At 38.9% G+C, this 15,814-nt stretch overlaps 1 protein-coding gene across 1 annotated transcript in view; it reads right to left on the bottom strand.

The window, feature by feature from the left end:
- The window catches only part of LOC107706951 (cadherin-18-like), an 81,607-nt gene that overhangs the window by 59,862 nt on the left and 5,931 nt on the right, over window positions 1-15,814 (bottom strand). The window contains exon 2 of the mRNA XM_016510802.1: window positions 12,457-12,939. Within this exon, the coding sequence (XP_016366288.1) occupies window positions 12,457-12,687 (231 nt within the window). The 5' untranslated portion in view covers window positions 12,688-12,939. The remainder of the gene's footprint in view (window positions 1-12,456; window positions 12,940-15,814) is intronic.

The following is a 15,814-nucleotide window of genomic DNA, read 5'->3' on the forward strand; positions in this document are numbered from 1 at the left end:
AACCCGTCGATCGCGATCGACTGGTAGATCTTTATCACTGTCCCAGTAGATCCCGAACAAAACAGTAAAATAAGTACAAAAATGCATTACATTTATGGGGTTATATTAATGTATCACTGAAGGGTACTGTCTTGAGAAAAGTTTCGATGGCAATGGCATTTTCCAGCATGGCGCCGCAAATGGCAGCAAGGACGCTGAGCTCCGCGATTCTTCTATTGTTTTTGTTTGTTTGTTCTGTGTTTTGTCATTCTTCTTCTATAAGTTTTACCAGAGACGAACTCCTTAACATTAAGCAGCACATCCCAGACAACATTTTTCCGGTTTTTGATTATTCGGACGTTTTGTTGGACATTCTAGTCGGAGGTACAGCGGTGTTGTTCAAACGCGCGTGCAGACGCAGAAGAGGGAAACGCGCCGGCGCCCTGGTGAAGCTCCGCGCGCGCGGCTTTCGGACTGCGCTCCCAAGCATTCATCTTGCGAATGTCCGTTCCCTTCCTAACAAAACGGATGAACTTCTTCTCCTCACCCGCACCAACAAGGACTTTTCAAACTCTGCTGCACTGTGCTTCACTGAAACCTGGCTGAGTGAAGCCATTCCGGACAACGCGCTTCATCTGCCGGGCTACCAGCTGTTCAGAGCGGATCGCATCGCGGAGTTAACGGGGAAAACCAGAGGAGGTGGATTGTGTTTCTACATCAACGAACGTTGGTGTTCAGATGTAACAACGCTGAAAAAGGTATGCTGTCCTAATTTAGAGGCACTCATCATAAACTGTAAACCTTTCTACTCGCCGCGGGAGTTTTCCTCTTTCATTCTCGTGAATGTGTACGTGCCTCCGGACGCGTGCGTGAGCGCCGCGATGCAACAGCTGGCCGAACAAATAACTGAAATGGAGCAAAGGTACCCAGACTCTATTTTAATCATTCTTGGAGATTTTAACAAATCAAATCTCTCCCGTGAACTGCCAAAATACAAGCAGCACATTACGTGTCCCACCAGAGACAGCACTATTTTGGATCACTGTTACACAGCAATAAAGGATGCATATCACTCTGTCCCACGAGCAGCTTTGGGGCTCTCTGATCACTGTTTGGTTCATCTAATACCGACCTACAGGCAGAAACTGAAATCAGCTAAACCTGTATTAAGGACTGTAAAAAGATGGACTAATGAAGCAGAGCAGGATTTACAAGCTTGTTTTGACCTCACTGATTGGAGCATCTTTGAAGCTGCAGCCACCGATCTGGACGAGCTCACAGAGACTGTAACTTCATATATCAGTTTCTGTGAAGATATGTGCATTCCTACCAGGACATTCTTATCATTTAATAATGATAAACCGTGGTTTACTGGGAAACTCAAACAGCTTCGTCACGCCAAAGAGGATGCTTACAGAAGTGGGGATAAAATCTTGTATAACCAGGCCAGGAACAGACTAACAAAGGAGATCAGAGTGGCTAAAAAAAACTACTCAGAAAAGCTGAGAAAAGAGCTTTCAGCAAACGATCCAGCGTCAGTATGGACTGGTCTGAGGAACATCACCATGTACAAGACACCACCCCCACAGCTTGCGGAGAATCAACAATTGGCTGACGATCTGAATGTGTTTTACTGCAGATTTGAAAAGGATCGTCTACCACCCCCCATCCGCTCTGATCTGCACTTCACACCTTCACCTACCACCCCTGCAACCCCCCTCCCTCCCTCCCCCCCCCTTCAACCTGTGCTTAAGGTCTGTGTAGAGGATGTGAACCGGGTCTTCAGGAAGCAGAAATCTAGAAAAGCTTCAGGCCCAGATGGTGTTTCACCTGCCTGTTTAAAAGTCTGCGCTGACCAACTGGCCCCCATCTTCACACAGATCTTCAACAGATCATTGGAGCTGTGTGAAGTTCCCTGCTGCTTCAAACGCTCCACCATCATTCCGGTCCCCAAAAAGCCCAAAATCACTGGACTTAACGACTACAGACCTGTCGCTCTCACATCTGTGGTCATGAAGTCACTTGAGAGACTGGTCCTGGCCTACCTGAAGGACATCACTAGACCCTTGCTGGATCCTCTTCAGTTTGCCTACAGAGCAAACAGGTCTGTGGATGATGCAGTCAACATGGGACTGCATTACATCCTGCAACACCTCGACAGACCTGGGAATTACGCAAGGATCCTATTTGTGGACTTCAGTTCGGCCTTCAATACCATCATGCCTGACCTTCTCTCAGACAAACTCACCCAGCTCTCCGTGCCCACCTCCATCTGTCAGTGGATCACCAGCTTCCTGACAGACAGGCAGCAGCTAGTGAGGCTGGGCAAACTCACATCCAGGACTATCACCATCAGCACTGGCGCTCCCCAGGGATGTGTACTCTCCCCACTGCTCTTCTCTCTCTACACGAATGACTGCACCTCTAAAGACCCCTCTGTCAAGCTCCTGAAGTTCGCAGACGACACTACAGTCATCGGCCTCATCAAGGATGGAGACGAGTCTGCTTACAGACAGGAGGTTAAAGAGCTGGCTGTCTGGTGCAGTCTTAACAACCTGGAGCTTAACACGCTCAAAACTGTGGAGATGATCGTGGACTTCAGGAGAAAACCCCCTGCACTCCCCCCACTCACCATCATGGACAGCACTGTGACTGCAGTGGAGTCATTCAGGTTCCTGGGCACCACTATCTCTCAGGACCTGAAGTGGGACACTCACATAGACTCCATTGCAAAAAAGGCCCAGCAGAGGTTGTACTTCCTTCGCCAGCTGAGGAAATTCAACCTGCCACAGGAGCTGCTGAAACAGTTCTACTCTGCTATCATTGAGTCTGTCCTGTGTTCATCCATAACTGTCTGGTTTGGTTCAGCAACCAAATCAGACATCAAGAGACTACAACGGACAGTCAGGACTGCTGAGAGGATTATTGGTGTCCCTCTGCCCAGCCTCCAAGATCTTTACATCTCCAGAGTGAGGAAAAGGGCTAAAAAAATCACCTTGGACCCTTCACACCCAGCCCACTCTCTCTTCGAACTGTTGCCTTCTGGTCGGCGCTACAGAGCACTGACCACCAGAACAGTCAGGCACAAGAACAGTTTTTTCCCACAAGCTATATTCAGTCTGAACAATTAATCTTTCATAATTATACATCGTCCATCACAACTAACATAGTTATCTGACATATTTATATTAAACGGCATACTTTGTAAATAACATATCTGCACACTTATAACATATCTGTACATTTATCTAAACAATTACTTTTGTTCCTATACTTCTATTTCTGTATATAGTACATTATTCAATTTTTCTTTTTTTTATTATATTAGTGTTATATTACATCCCTACTGTGTTATTCCTATGTATGTCTGCACTATCATGTATGTCTGCACTATGTTTGTACTTTCTTCTACACTGGAAGCTCCTGTCGTCAAGTCAAATTCCTTGTGTGTGTAAACATACTTGGTAATAAAGCTCTTCTGATTCTGATTCTGATTCTGAAAAATAAACACCGGTATTCGGTATACCGCCCAGCACTATTATTACTTTTTACTCGATGGTTACATAACATGCCATTTTAGAGACCTTAAATTGAAACTGAAAAATTGAAAACCACATGTCTAAGGCCGGTTTCACACCACAAGCAGGAGCATTGCATGAGCAGTGCTGAAGCGATGGTTTCGGCGCTGGGTCTATTTTTGCTCTGCTGCTCATGCTCAATTAAAGTGACAGCCCACTTTTGCAAAATAAATATGATTTCACACAAAAAATGCTAAAAACGCACAGAATAAGCATGTCTAGTGTGTTTTAACAAGAATTGGAATATGTCAGAAAAGAAAATGAAGAATAAAAAAATATGTATAGAAGATTTACCCATTTAAACTTGTTTTTAATTATTCAGTTTGTGTTAAAGTATGGTGTAATAAAAAAAACAAACATTAAAAACAACACGTTCTATATGACTGAAACGACATGATCTGAGCTGTTTTTGTTGTTTGCATGCGAGTCCCCACGTTAACATGCAAATCCCCATGTTAACAAACTTTTAAGACTTTTACACTTAAAATGTATAACTGACCAACTTCTAAAAACAAATTTATAGTCATCTTTGTAAAGAAATATGTAGCTTTGGAGCCGCTGCAGTGATGCTGTACAAACGCTTCAGGTGTGAATACTCTCATGAGTCTGCATGCAGCTGCAGTGATATGGCGCTAGCTATGCTAACGTGAAGCTGACGCGAAGCTCACGCTTGAGGTGTGAAACAGGCGTAAGTCACATGTGCTTCAAAAAAGATTTTTCCTTTTCTTTAGCATGGACACTCTTGTATGTAATTGACCCATATGTTTACAGAGATGCATCATGAATGATCACTTCTGTTCATGTCAGCTTTCAGTGTAAAATCAATATATGAAACCATCTGTGGCACATACTTCATTAGTATCTCATATGCTATGCTTGTGCAATTACAGTGACACTAACTGCAAAACGATATGCATACAAAACAGCAGAAAGCTTCAACTAGGGATGTACAGGAAGCTGGATGAGACCATCACCTGAAACTGAGGAACACTTCTGTTTTCACGCCTCTTATCCAACAATAAATGCTGCCATTTCAGTTGCTAATGATCACTAATGAGGCCTTGAAAAAAAAAAAATTTGAGCAGCAGTTGCGCTTTACTACTTGGGGATAATTGATTGTATCTGTTATTTTGATAGTTTCTTAGTTTCCTATTTCTTATTCGGATCCCTTTTCTTTATACCTAGTGTTAAAATGTTATCTAAACTGTATTGTTGAAATATTGAAAAAATTTGTAATACTTGAAAATTTGTAAATAAAGTGAGGAAAAAAAAAAAAAAAAAAAAACTTACTTTGCATGTTGCTGGGTTGCTATTCAAGCAGCTTTCTTTTTCCCACTGTGTTCCCATAATTCTTGGCAGCCTGTGTAATCCCACCGCAGTGAGCAATTAGTCAGAATGACGTTCACATTCCACACCTTTTCCCCCTGGTTAATAGGGAAATTCACCTTCACAGATATATATGGCAGGAGGGCCTGAAACCACACTATTTCTGGGGCCATTGCTTTATCCACAAAACTTTGAGTATATGCCTGGTTACTGCTGCAATGCAGCAGGACATATACAGTATTAAACCATACCAAAAATGTGCCCTTATGCACATAGCTAAACCTGAGACCCGAACCCAAACAACTGTTTAAGGATGCTCATATCTGCCTCTTTCATCCTGCTGTGTATCCTCATGTTCACCTGCTGCATCCAGCAGTATGAAAGATTGGAGAATCCTCCTACATTGTACTTCAAAAAAGAGTGACTCTTGTTTTGAACTTGCCTCTGATATTTATGGAAACACAATTCACTCTGAATACATCAGGTTCCCCTAAGAGACGGACTGAATATTTGAATCGTGTTTACATATTACCAAAGAACTCCTTAAACCGAGGATAAATAAAGTAAAGATTTGTTAGGAAATGCCCTGTTGCTGTTCATTGATACGTTTACTTTTTCCATAATTATTCACACATAAACCAAGATGATTGAGAAGATCTTGCGAAGAACTTCAAAACTAAATTGACTCTATTTACTTCCTAGTCCTTGTCTTATAGTTAATGATTGGTTCATGTTACTCTTAAGGGGTGGGGGAGGGGTGCTTGCTTTTGTAATCTAAAATGACTTTTCTTTCTGCTGATGTCACTTAGGCCAATCAAGCTATTGGTTAGTCACGTAAATCAAAAACCAAAACACTGTTTAGCCATTACTTTAGCATGTTTTTTTTTTTTCTAGAAAAATAACTGTCACTTGGAAATATTTAGCAATAGCAAAGTAAAATGGATTAAGCTACAATGACTAATCAATAAATTGTTAATAAATAAATGAATGAGGTAATTTTGGGGAATAAATATTATTTATATATAAGTATTATTATTGATATTAAAAATATTATTGTTACTGTCATTATAAATGACAATAAATTATGTTTGAAAATAAAATGATGATGATTGTTATTATTATTATTAAAATTAAAAAGAAGAACAAATTATTATCATCACCTTAAGAAAATTCATCACCTTTAGAAATTCAGAAGAAGGATAAATGAAATTAAATGTTTAAAATGGGGGGGGTCACATAAAACAAAAAACAAAACAAAAAAAGAAGGGAGGGGGGAGTCAGATGAGTGGAAGATAGAATGCATTGACTCGTCCAGCAGAAGGTGTGACACTGTTCCCCTGCACAACATTACCACACAAATGAAAGGCTTTGAGAAACCTGCCAGACAGATATAGACTCAAATCTGAAAGCAGCCAGCCTAGAAAATACAAATGTATCAAATGCGATTAATAAGATTATGAATGAAAGCAAACACTTGAGCACAATGGAAACTCATTAACAGTGTTGGGAAGGTTACTTTGGAAATGTAATAGGTTACAGATTACAAGTTACCCTATTTAAAATGTAATAGTAGTGTAACTTTTTCAATTACTTTATTAAAGTAATGTAACTGATTACTTTTGATTACTTTTTGAGTAATTTAATTACACATTTTTTCTTAGTAACTGTAACTGATTACAGTTACATTTATTTTGTAATTAAATTACGTAACGCCGTTACATGTAACTTGTTACTCCCCAACACTGCTTATTAACCATTTGAAACAAACTGGGTGTGTTGCACAACTTGCATGCTAAGCAGACTGATCCGGCTCGGAATACATTCTCCTATTAAATTATAATGGTGACCACTGAGTGTTTGCACACCTTGTCAAACACATACTCACACCCACACTCAACTACGCTTCATTCATAGCTCTAAGACATTTTATTATGGTGCGAAAGTGATGCATTTAGATCCATTAGAGCACCTATTATGGGTCAGAAGCCTTTTAATGTATGCATGCTAGGAGGTGACGCTACTGAATCTTGCAACATGAACATTTCAGTGCTTTAAAGCCACCATGAAATCAAAACTGAATTCTTATTGATTTCTGGAATATTGCAGTGTTTATTATAAATGATTTATCTGTGCACATCATTATTTTATCAAATGCATGTGGCCTCCTAATCTTTAACCAAAATAACTTCCCCCTCCCTCCTCCCATTTGACAAACACTCTGATCTCACAATAAGGAAGAAAATACTGAAGCTTCCATTTCATGCTGACTTTAAAGGAATAGTCCACTCAAAAATGAAAATTCTGTCATCATTTACTCACCCTTGTGTTGTTCCAAACCTATATGACTTTATTCTGTGGAAAAAAAAGAAGATATTTAGAAGAATATTGGTAATCAATCAGTTTTTGTCCCATTGACTTTCATTGCACGGACAAAAAATACAATGATAGTCAATAGAAACCAAAACTGGTTACCAACATTTTTAAATAACTTTTTTTATGTTCCACAGAAGAAAGTAAGTCATTCAAGACTTGAGGGTGAGTAAATGGCAGATGTTTCATTGGACTCTTAAAGTGGACTATCCCTTTAAGAGTGCATTTTAGTGTGCAAACATATAAATTAGACTTTGAAGAAACAATGCCCTATATTGTCAAAACAAGCCCCTCATTAGAGGTGTCTTGCTTCGACCGACCTCATTCCAACAGTCTTTTTAATATTCATAGGAATGTCTGCATTAAGAATGCACTGAAAGAACATATATACGGAAAACAATTCTTTCTGCAGACATGACCATGATGTAGGGTTTGCGGTTACTGCTGCCGCAGACCTAAGAGCACAGGTTGCCTTGTGCAGGGGCTTGATAAACTGCCCACGCTACAAGAAGGAAGGACTGATTAAATCAGGGCTCAGCCTTCGCCGCTAACCGCAAATTAAAGCCGGCGTGCTGATGGAAAGGTCAATTTTACACTGCACCAAGAGCCCTTCACGTCAGAATAAGGAAGCGTGCATGGGCGGCACTGAGTTTGGTAATTTGCCATTAGTGAGAAGGAGCTGAGTGGTTTAATGTAATCCTCCATCTTTAAAGCTGCAGTGACAGATATTCATCAGTCGAACAGACTCCAATAGAACTGCAGCGAACTGGTTTCTATTTGTCTTCCTCTACTCCAAAGTTTATGTTACTGTAGACCCTTTCTAGTTATCACACACTCACACTAATGTGTGCTACCAGTCTGCTGGTAAAGAGATTAACAGAGAAAAAGACCTTCCAGAGCGCCAGCAGCTTGCTAGCTCTCTATTACAAATTTCAAAACTTAAGCTGTTTGTGTGCATATGCATCTCTTTCTGGATGTGTGTGTGTGTGTGTGTGTGTGTGTGTGTGTATGTGCTTTTCCACATGAAAAGGGAGCATATTTACCACAGCAATAATCTACAGTATGAAGAACAAATTGTATCTGCTAAGCAAAAATACACTAAACAAATATTTTCTGCTTTACTTTTTTTCAAACTGAAGAAGTGCTCGAGTACGTGCTGGCAACATTTTCACGTTATTCATTTAATATAAAAGAGAAGCGTGGAATAAATCAAAGAGCAGCTGAATTGAACCTCATGAGAGTGTTGTGTCTCTCGCTCAGCCAGAAACTTCATCTGCTATTGTGTAGATTGTGTAACCAATGGATACCACTGATGTATCACTTCTATGACAAGAATCAGACAATGAGCATAATGCTACTTGACAAAAGAAAAAAAGAGTTTCTTTTCATTTGGCTGATGCTCTTTTGCAAATCACGATATAGTGTTTGCTGAAGGGTTCAGTGGTGAAAGATGCATGCCTAAAATTAATAAATGAAATATGACGAAATACTGATTGAATTAAAATAACAAAAGACAAATCAAATAAAAAGACAAAAAAACGTCTCGGTTACGTATGGTAACCCTCGTTCCCTGAAGGAGGGAACGGAGACGTCACGTCGGATGACCGACGAATTGGGATCTCGCTTCGTGACGTCGAGAGTGACCGACTGAAAGGGAACTATGATTACAACAAAAACCATGTCAACTTTTTAAATAATTATTAATTAGAATAATAATTTAAAAAATAACACTGTTTACGTCCTTCCCCTTGAAAATGAGGCAAAAATACATTGACCTGGTAAGAACATAATGAATGAAATCTTTAGAAAACCTTAAAAATCATACCTTATTCATGTGCTTTTTGTAATTTACCATAAATTCTTTTAAAATGTAGTGACCAAAAAGCAACAATATCACTAGTTTCCAGAGCTCTGCGGGTGTTGAATTGTTTTTCATCCAACACATTTCAGGATAATTTCTTTCTAACCAAATATCCTCCCTTTATGCTCAATTTCTAACCCACAAAACTTGGTCCCACTGAAATTTCTCATCTGTTTTTATAAAGTGACATAGTTTATGTTCCTATCACTAGATATTTGAGGACAGGCAGTGATTTAGGAGAACAGGTCTGCCTGGGCCCCCAAAACCTCTTTTTATCTGACCACTGAAGTGGAGAGCAAAAAAAAAAAAAAAAAAAAAAAAAAAGAGACACTGAAATTTCTCATCTGTTTTTATAAAGTGACATAGTTTATGTTCCTATCACTAGATATTTGAGGACAGGCAGTGATTTAGGAGAACAGGTCTGCCTGGGCCCCCAAAACCTCTTTTTATCTGACCACTGAAGTGGAGAGCAAAAAAAAAAAAAAGAGAGAGATGGTGGTCTGGAGGGACCAGGCAGGAGAAGGTGTGAGAAAAAAAAAAAACGAGGGGAGAGGAGTGTAGGAGGCTACTGAGAGCCCATTTCTGTCATTGCAGTTTAAGAAGGTCTGAGAGAAAATATTCAGCTCACTCAAATCTTTTACAGACAGGTCACACCACAGCAGCACAAAATTAAGTGGCACCCATGTGAGCAGAACAAGGGCACTGTTTGGCTTCATGTTTTGCGGTTCAATACAAGTAAGAATGTTGTCACACTGAGTTTCCTTTTTGATGTTAGTCAAAAGTCTCCCAGACAGGGTCTAACCGAGTCTGCTCTGTTGCAGGAAGAGCTCAGTTGAATTGACTCCAGTGACTTTTAAAGACTATGTTTAAAAAGACTACTTATGATGTTACTAGTCTTGTCCAGTTCCTGATCTAATGACTCCTCTGAGTCGGTTTTTCTCAGAGAATCAAAATCGTACAGCACAACTGGTGTACTCAGACTCCCAAAAGAATGATTCTTATGAGCCAGTTCTAATCAGTGGATCAAAAACATGCAGTTCGACCAGAGTAGTCCAATTACAGAACGAATTAATCGGTTCTTCTCACTGATTCAGTGACCCCTATGAGTCAGTTATTTTCAGTGAATCAAAATCATACAGTGCGACTGGTGTGGTCAGACTCCTGAAAGAATGACTCTTATGAGTCTGTTCTTGTCAGTGAATTAAAACCAATACAGCACAGTGAAGTGCAATTACAGAACAAATTATTCTAATGAATTGGTTCTTAGTGAATCAAAACCATACATCTCAACCAGTAGTTCAATTACAGAAATAATTACTCCTATGAGTCAGCTCAGTTTAGTGAATCAAAATCACATAGTATTTCCTGAAAAAAGAAAATAAAAGAAGAAGAAAAGAAGAAAAAAACTTCCCGGTTTTCTAGTTAGAGAAAGAATGACCCCTATGAGTCTCAGTGAATTAAAATTATACAGCAGGACCAGTATATTCAGACTCCTGAACTAATAACTCCCATAAGTCTGTAAGGTCAAAAATGATCAAAGACTTCTGCTTTCCTGTCCCAAACCTATCTTCAGTAACAAAAGGGCCATTTGGCATTCCTAAAGGCACAGAAGTGCTGATATCGATCAAGGCCTGTAGGCCAACATGTGTATACATCGGGGGTCTTCTAATTGTCACACCTTTTGCACAGTGGGTGAAGTTGTAATCTGCTGATTGGTCAGTTTGAATGTCTCACATTTGGTTTTTAGTCACATGGTCAAGAAAGGGATAAAAGAGGACTGTAACTGTTGCTCTGGCTTTTTCCTTTGCTACCTCTTTTTCTTGGCTCTTTTCTTTGCTGCCTCTCTCTTCTTGGGGCTCTGCCCTCTCTCACAAGTCTGTTCTTATCAGTTAATCAAAATCATACAACACAACCAGTGTAGTCCAATTACAGAACAAATGACTCTCAAAATGAATCTGTTCTTTTCACTGAATCATATAGTGCAACCAGCAGTCCAATTACAGAAAAAAAAGACTCCTATGAGTCAGTTCTTCTCAGTGAATCAAAATCTTACAGCGCAACCAGTGTAGTCAGACTCCCGAACAAATTACTCTTATGATCTGATTCTTTTCAGTGACTTAGAATCATATACTAGATTCCCGAACACATGACTCTTATGAATGAATAACTTGTATCCTTAACTAATCTAGTGTAAAAACTATTTTCAGTTGTGGGACATTTTACAAATCAAAATAAATGTACGAGTCTCACTAGCACTCTGTTCTTCCGACAGATCGGGAGAGAGGGGCCGATCAGAAGCGCGTTTACACTTGTCTTTTCAATGTGTATGTGGACAACATCCGGATACAGGTCACATGTTAATGCCAAGTGTAAACGCAGCCTAATTTATTTGCAATGCTACTTTTATTTTGTGTTTCAGTCAAGTATGAGCTCACGATTTCGTTTTTTCCCTATGCGCTTCACGTTTCTGTGTGTTTCACTTTCTGGCATTGTTTTGACAGATGTATAGTAGCTATAGCCATGGAAAATATGAGGTGCAAAATCATTGCTTTTGCTCTGTTTCATTTATATTTTGCAATACTTTATTTTTGTTTGCAAATTTTTTTATCTCGCAATACTTCATTTTCTTTTGCAATTCTTTATTTTTGTTTGCAAAAAGCACATTTATTTATTTTTTCTCAATACTTTCATTTTCGTTTGCAAAACTTTATTTTCTTTTGCAAGTAGGCTATATGTGGCATTGATTTGACTCCATAGGCCAGTCTTCACAGAACCGAATGGGCAAAATAATTGTTTATGCCTCTGTTGACGTTTATAAGCCACAGAGGGATCTCTGGAATTTTTCCAGAGTCCCAGAATAAAAGGTACTCCAAATGATTATCATAAGAAAATGTTAGCTGTCTAAAACCTTGTTTATGAAGACAACAGAGACAAAAAAAGGCCTCTGGATTCTTGTGTTTGTCTGTAGTTGACAGTCAAAATAATTACACTCTTATTAGCAGGATGGATGTAACGGGTCAGCCTTTAATTTGCAAGCCAAATCAATTTTCTGACAAAAACATGCTGTTCGGAGAAACATGGATATTTTTTCTGATTAGTCACCTGCACTATTTACTCGCTTCCAAGAAAATATGATTACAAGAACATGGTGACATCGCACATTTCAATTAGAATCCAAAAACATGATGCACCGCCATTGTCTCTGGTTAAAACAGCACTCTTTCGAGAAACCATTTGCTCAACAAACCATACAAAACACAACAGCTCAGTTTGTTAATCACCTGTGTTTTAACCACAATTCCCACACCTGCACACAGATCGAAACAAAAATAGGTCTCTTACCTTCCCCACATACTGGGCATCCGGCCCAATGTGCTCTTCCAAAACGAAGAACTGATTCCAGATCCAGCCTCGCTTAGGGCGATGGTGCGAGTCCTTGTTGCCGTCAGGCAGTTTGGTCTGGTTGTGGATGAATGTGGGGCTGGGCGGAGAAGGGGTCCCATAGCTCCTCTGGAGCACACACAGGCACAGCAGCAGAGGGGACAGACAGGCAGGGCTGCTGGCTGCTCTCATGTTAAAGAGTCGCAAAGTTTGAACTCCTGCTCTCGCTCACCCAGAGGTCTCTCTCTTGCGGTGGGCAGCTCTAGATGCCGATCGGACCAGTTCGCAGGGCTTGGCTGATGGCCATGGTTTAAAATCCTGTTGTCGCAGAGACTCGTCGGGCAGCACTCACATTGTGGGCTGAGAGCGAGACGTGTTGATTCGTTGGGGAGCCGGCGTCCACTGGAGACTCACTGGAGGCGATGGCAGATATCCAAGAAACATCTGTTTGAAGGAAAGAGGACAAACTGTACTTTCATGGGGGCGAAATGAAACACAGCCAGCGATCACATTTTAATTCCACTGAAAAGTTGGGATTAGCTGTTACCCGTGAAGATCTAAGATATGAAAATTGGCCTAAAAGCCCATTGCGATCTTGCTGTTTGCCATTCTGCGAAACATCTAATACATTTTTGATGGAACAGCTGTTCTAGTATAATAACATGGATCATGAATGCTGGTGCAAGGGACGTGTAATGAGAGCTCCAGCATGGCGAGTCTATTCAAATGGCTAAATGGCATTCCAAGGATCAATGCATGTCCCTGGTTACCTAGGAAAAGAAGCTGATAACTCTCGACTCCTCTGCCTCCCTGTCAATTCAGATTTGTCACTTGATGAGGAGAAACTCCCTCATACTCTTCATTCCTCGATGGCATGAGGGTTACTGACATGGACGAGTGAAATACCTAGTGCTTTAGGGTTAGTCTTTCTCAAAACTAATGGAAATTGCGATGTGGGAATTCTAAAAAAAGAAGAGGACAAATAAACAAATGACAGTGGAAATGCTGCAGGGTGGGCATTTCCTGTCACCTTAGCTACATCTGAACATTTCATTTCCAAGACGTGTTTGAAATAGTCACAGTAATGCTGAAGCCATGTCCCAAGCGTCTAACATTATATGACCGGAATAAATGTTTCATGGTGCAACACAAAACTGACTTTGAGATATTTGAGAGATTCACTTTTGTTTGTAAGGGAAGATGACATGTGTGACATGTGAATGCAACTTTAATCTCCCAAGAACCTCACACTGTTTTTTTGGTTGTTTTTTGTTTTTTTATTGAAGGAATTTTGCAGAAAATGCATTTGATGCCAATATTCAGCATTTCTAGAGCTGCATTTGTTATGTGTATTCATTAGTGCACATAGGTCAATAATTCAGTAACCGAAATAGAAGCAATCGGAATTAATGAATGAATCTAAGACACTGCAATATGAGTCTCAATGCATTTCATTAAAAGTGCTTGTTGTTATATAATCTTAATGAGAGAGCCACTGATATAAATGATGAGAGAATAATTTTACACCACCAACACAATAATAAGAGCTTTCTAACTATTATTATCTTGTCTACTATTGTTCTAGCTTGACTACAACAGAATAAAAAACAGTTATGTTAGGTTTAGCAGTCATTACTAGGTTCTTCAAGACTGAAGAGGGAGTATATGCATTGGTTTACAAGTCAAAACATAATTTTTCATATAACGCAATTGCTGCAAACATTACTGTTGGGTTAACTGTATATTTAAACCATTGTTATAAAAAATCAGAATAAGAGTCTTAACGCATCATGACGTGTTACTGTGGAAACAGTGGTGCATATTAGAAAAAGTTTCACAAATGTCATGACATGTTGAATACTTATTACTAAGAGCAAAATATTTAAAAATTTTTAATTGTCTGTCTCATTCATGCATTGCACACAAAAGTCTTTTTCAATTGCTTTCCTTTTCTTGTTGGCAACAGACGGCCTGTATGAAAATGAATGAAGAAGAAGAATCGAGAATTTAAGTGAGAAGTTATTATTTCAGTGGTAACACTTTCAATGAAGCCCATTTTCATAACACGTTATAAGGGTATTCTTAAGGCATAATATTGAATGCATACTGCATTATAAAAAAATGATATGGCATTTCATCTCATAAATAATCATAACAACAATTATAATACATTATAACTTATTTGTGGTTATAACTTTTATGACTATGATTATTTATAAAATGCAATAAACACCATGTTAAATCCACTTAATTTATAATGGATTATAAGTCTTATATATTGACATTATTTATTTAAAATCTGTACAGCATCTTACTATCTTACTGACATTAAAATAAATATAGTTACAATCAAATGTGCCATATTACACATTCATCTGATCAGATATCTGATATAATGGCTGTTCAAGAAAAAAATATTTGTATTATTATTGTTGTTGTTGTTGTTATTATTATTATTTATAAGTGGTCTTTGTCTGCTTAAAGTAAATTAACAAGTTAATAATGGCAAGATATGAGACTTATAATACATTATAACTATGGGAAATATAATCCATTGTAAATTAAGTGGATGCATTGTGTTCATTGTGCATTAGAAATCATCATAATCTTAAAAGCTATAACCACAAATAAGTAAAAATTATAATGCATTAAAACTGTTGTTATGATTACTCATGAGATTATACAACATATTATGATTTTTTAATATACATTATGCATTCATTATAATGCCTTAAGAATACTCTTATAATGTATTATAAATACAGCTTCATATAAAGTGTTACTATTTCGGTCAGCAAAGGCATATGACCATGGCCGGACTTACCATTGGGCTTGACTGGGCTGCAGCCCAAAGGCCCCGCCTTGTAGGGGGCCCCGCCTTAACCCGTTTACATTTGTTCAGTTATGTGCCAGTCAGAAATTATTAGTCGCATTTCAACACCGCGTACGGGCCAGTCGGGGCTAACAACTTCCAGCTTCCAACTGCGACATTCGAAGCCATAATCAAACAGCATAAACTGGAATTTATGATTTTTTTTTCACTTTAATCAAGAAGATTTAAAAAAAATAAAAAATAGCCATTTACATGGTTCGTACGGTCATGAAAACCCCAGAAAGCTTTGGAAAAGTCGTGGAAATTTATTTTACAAATCCGCTCTCTCACTCTCAAAATTGCCTCACATCAGCGCATCTCGTCTGCACTAAAATAGCTGCTGCACACTGCCAGACAAGACTTTCGCTCAATTTTTGCCTAATCGGGTCAGTGTTGCATCAACACAAAAGTTTATCATTTGCACGTCTTTTTAAACCATTCGGTACT

The sequence above is a fragment of the Sinocyclocheilus rhinocerous genome, unplaced genomic scaffold (assembly GCF_001515625.1).
Source record: "Sinocyclocheilus rhinocerous isolate Xijiao unplaced genomic scaffold, SAMN03320098_v1.1 scaffold4461, whole genome shotgun sequence".
Lineage (NCBI taxonomy): Eukaryota > Metazoa > Chordata > Actinopteri > Cypriniformes > Cyprinidae > Sinocyclocheilus > Sinocyclocheilus rhinocerous.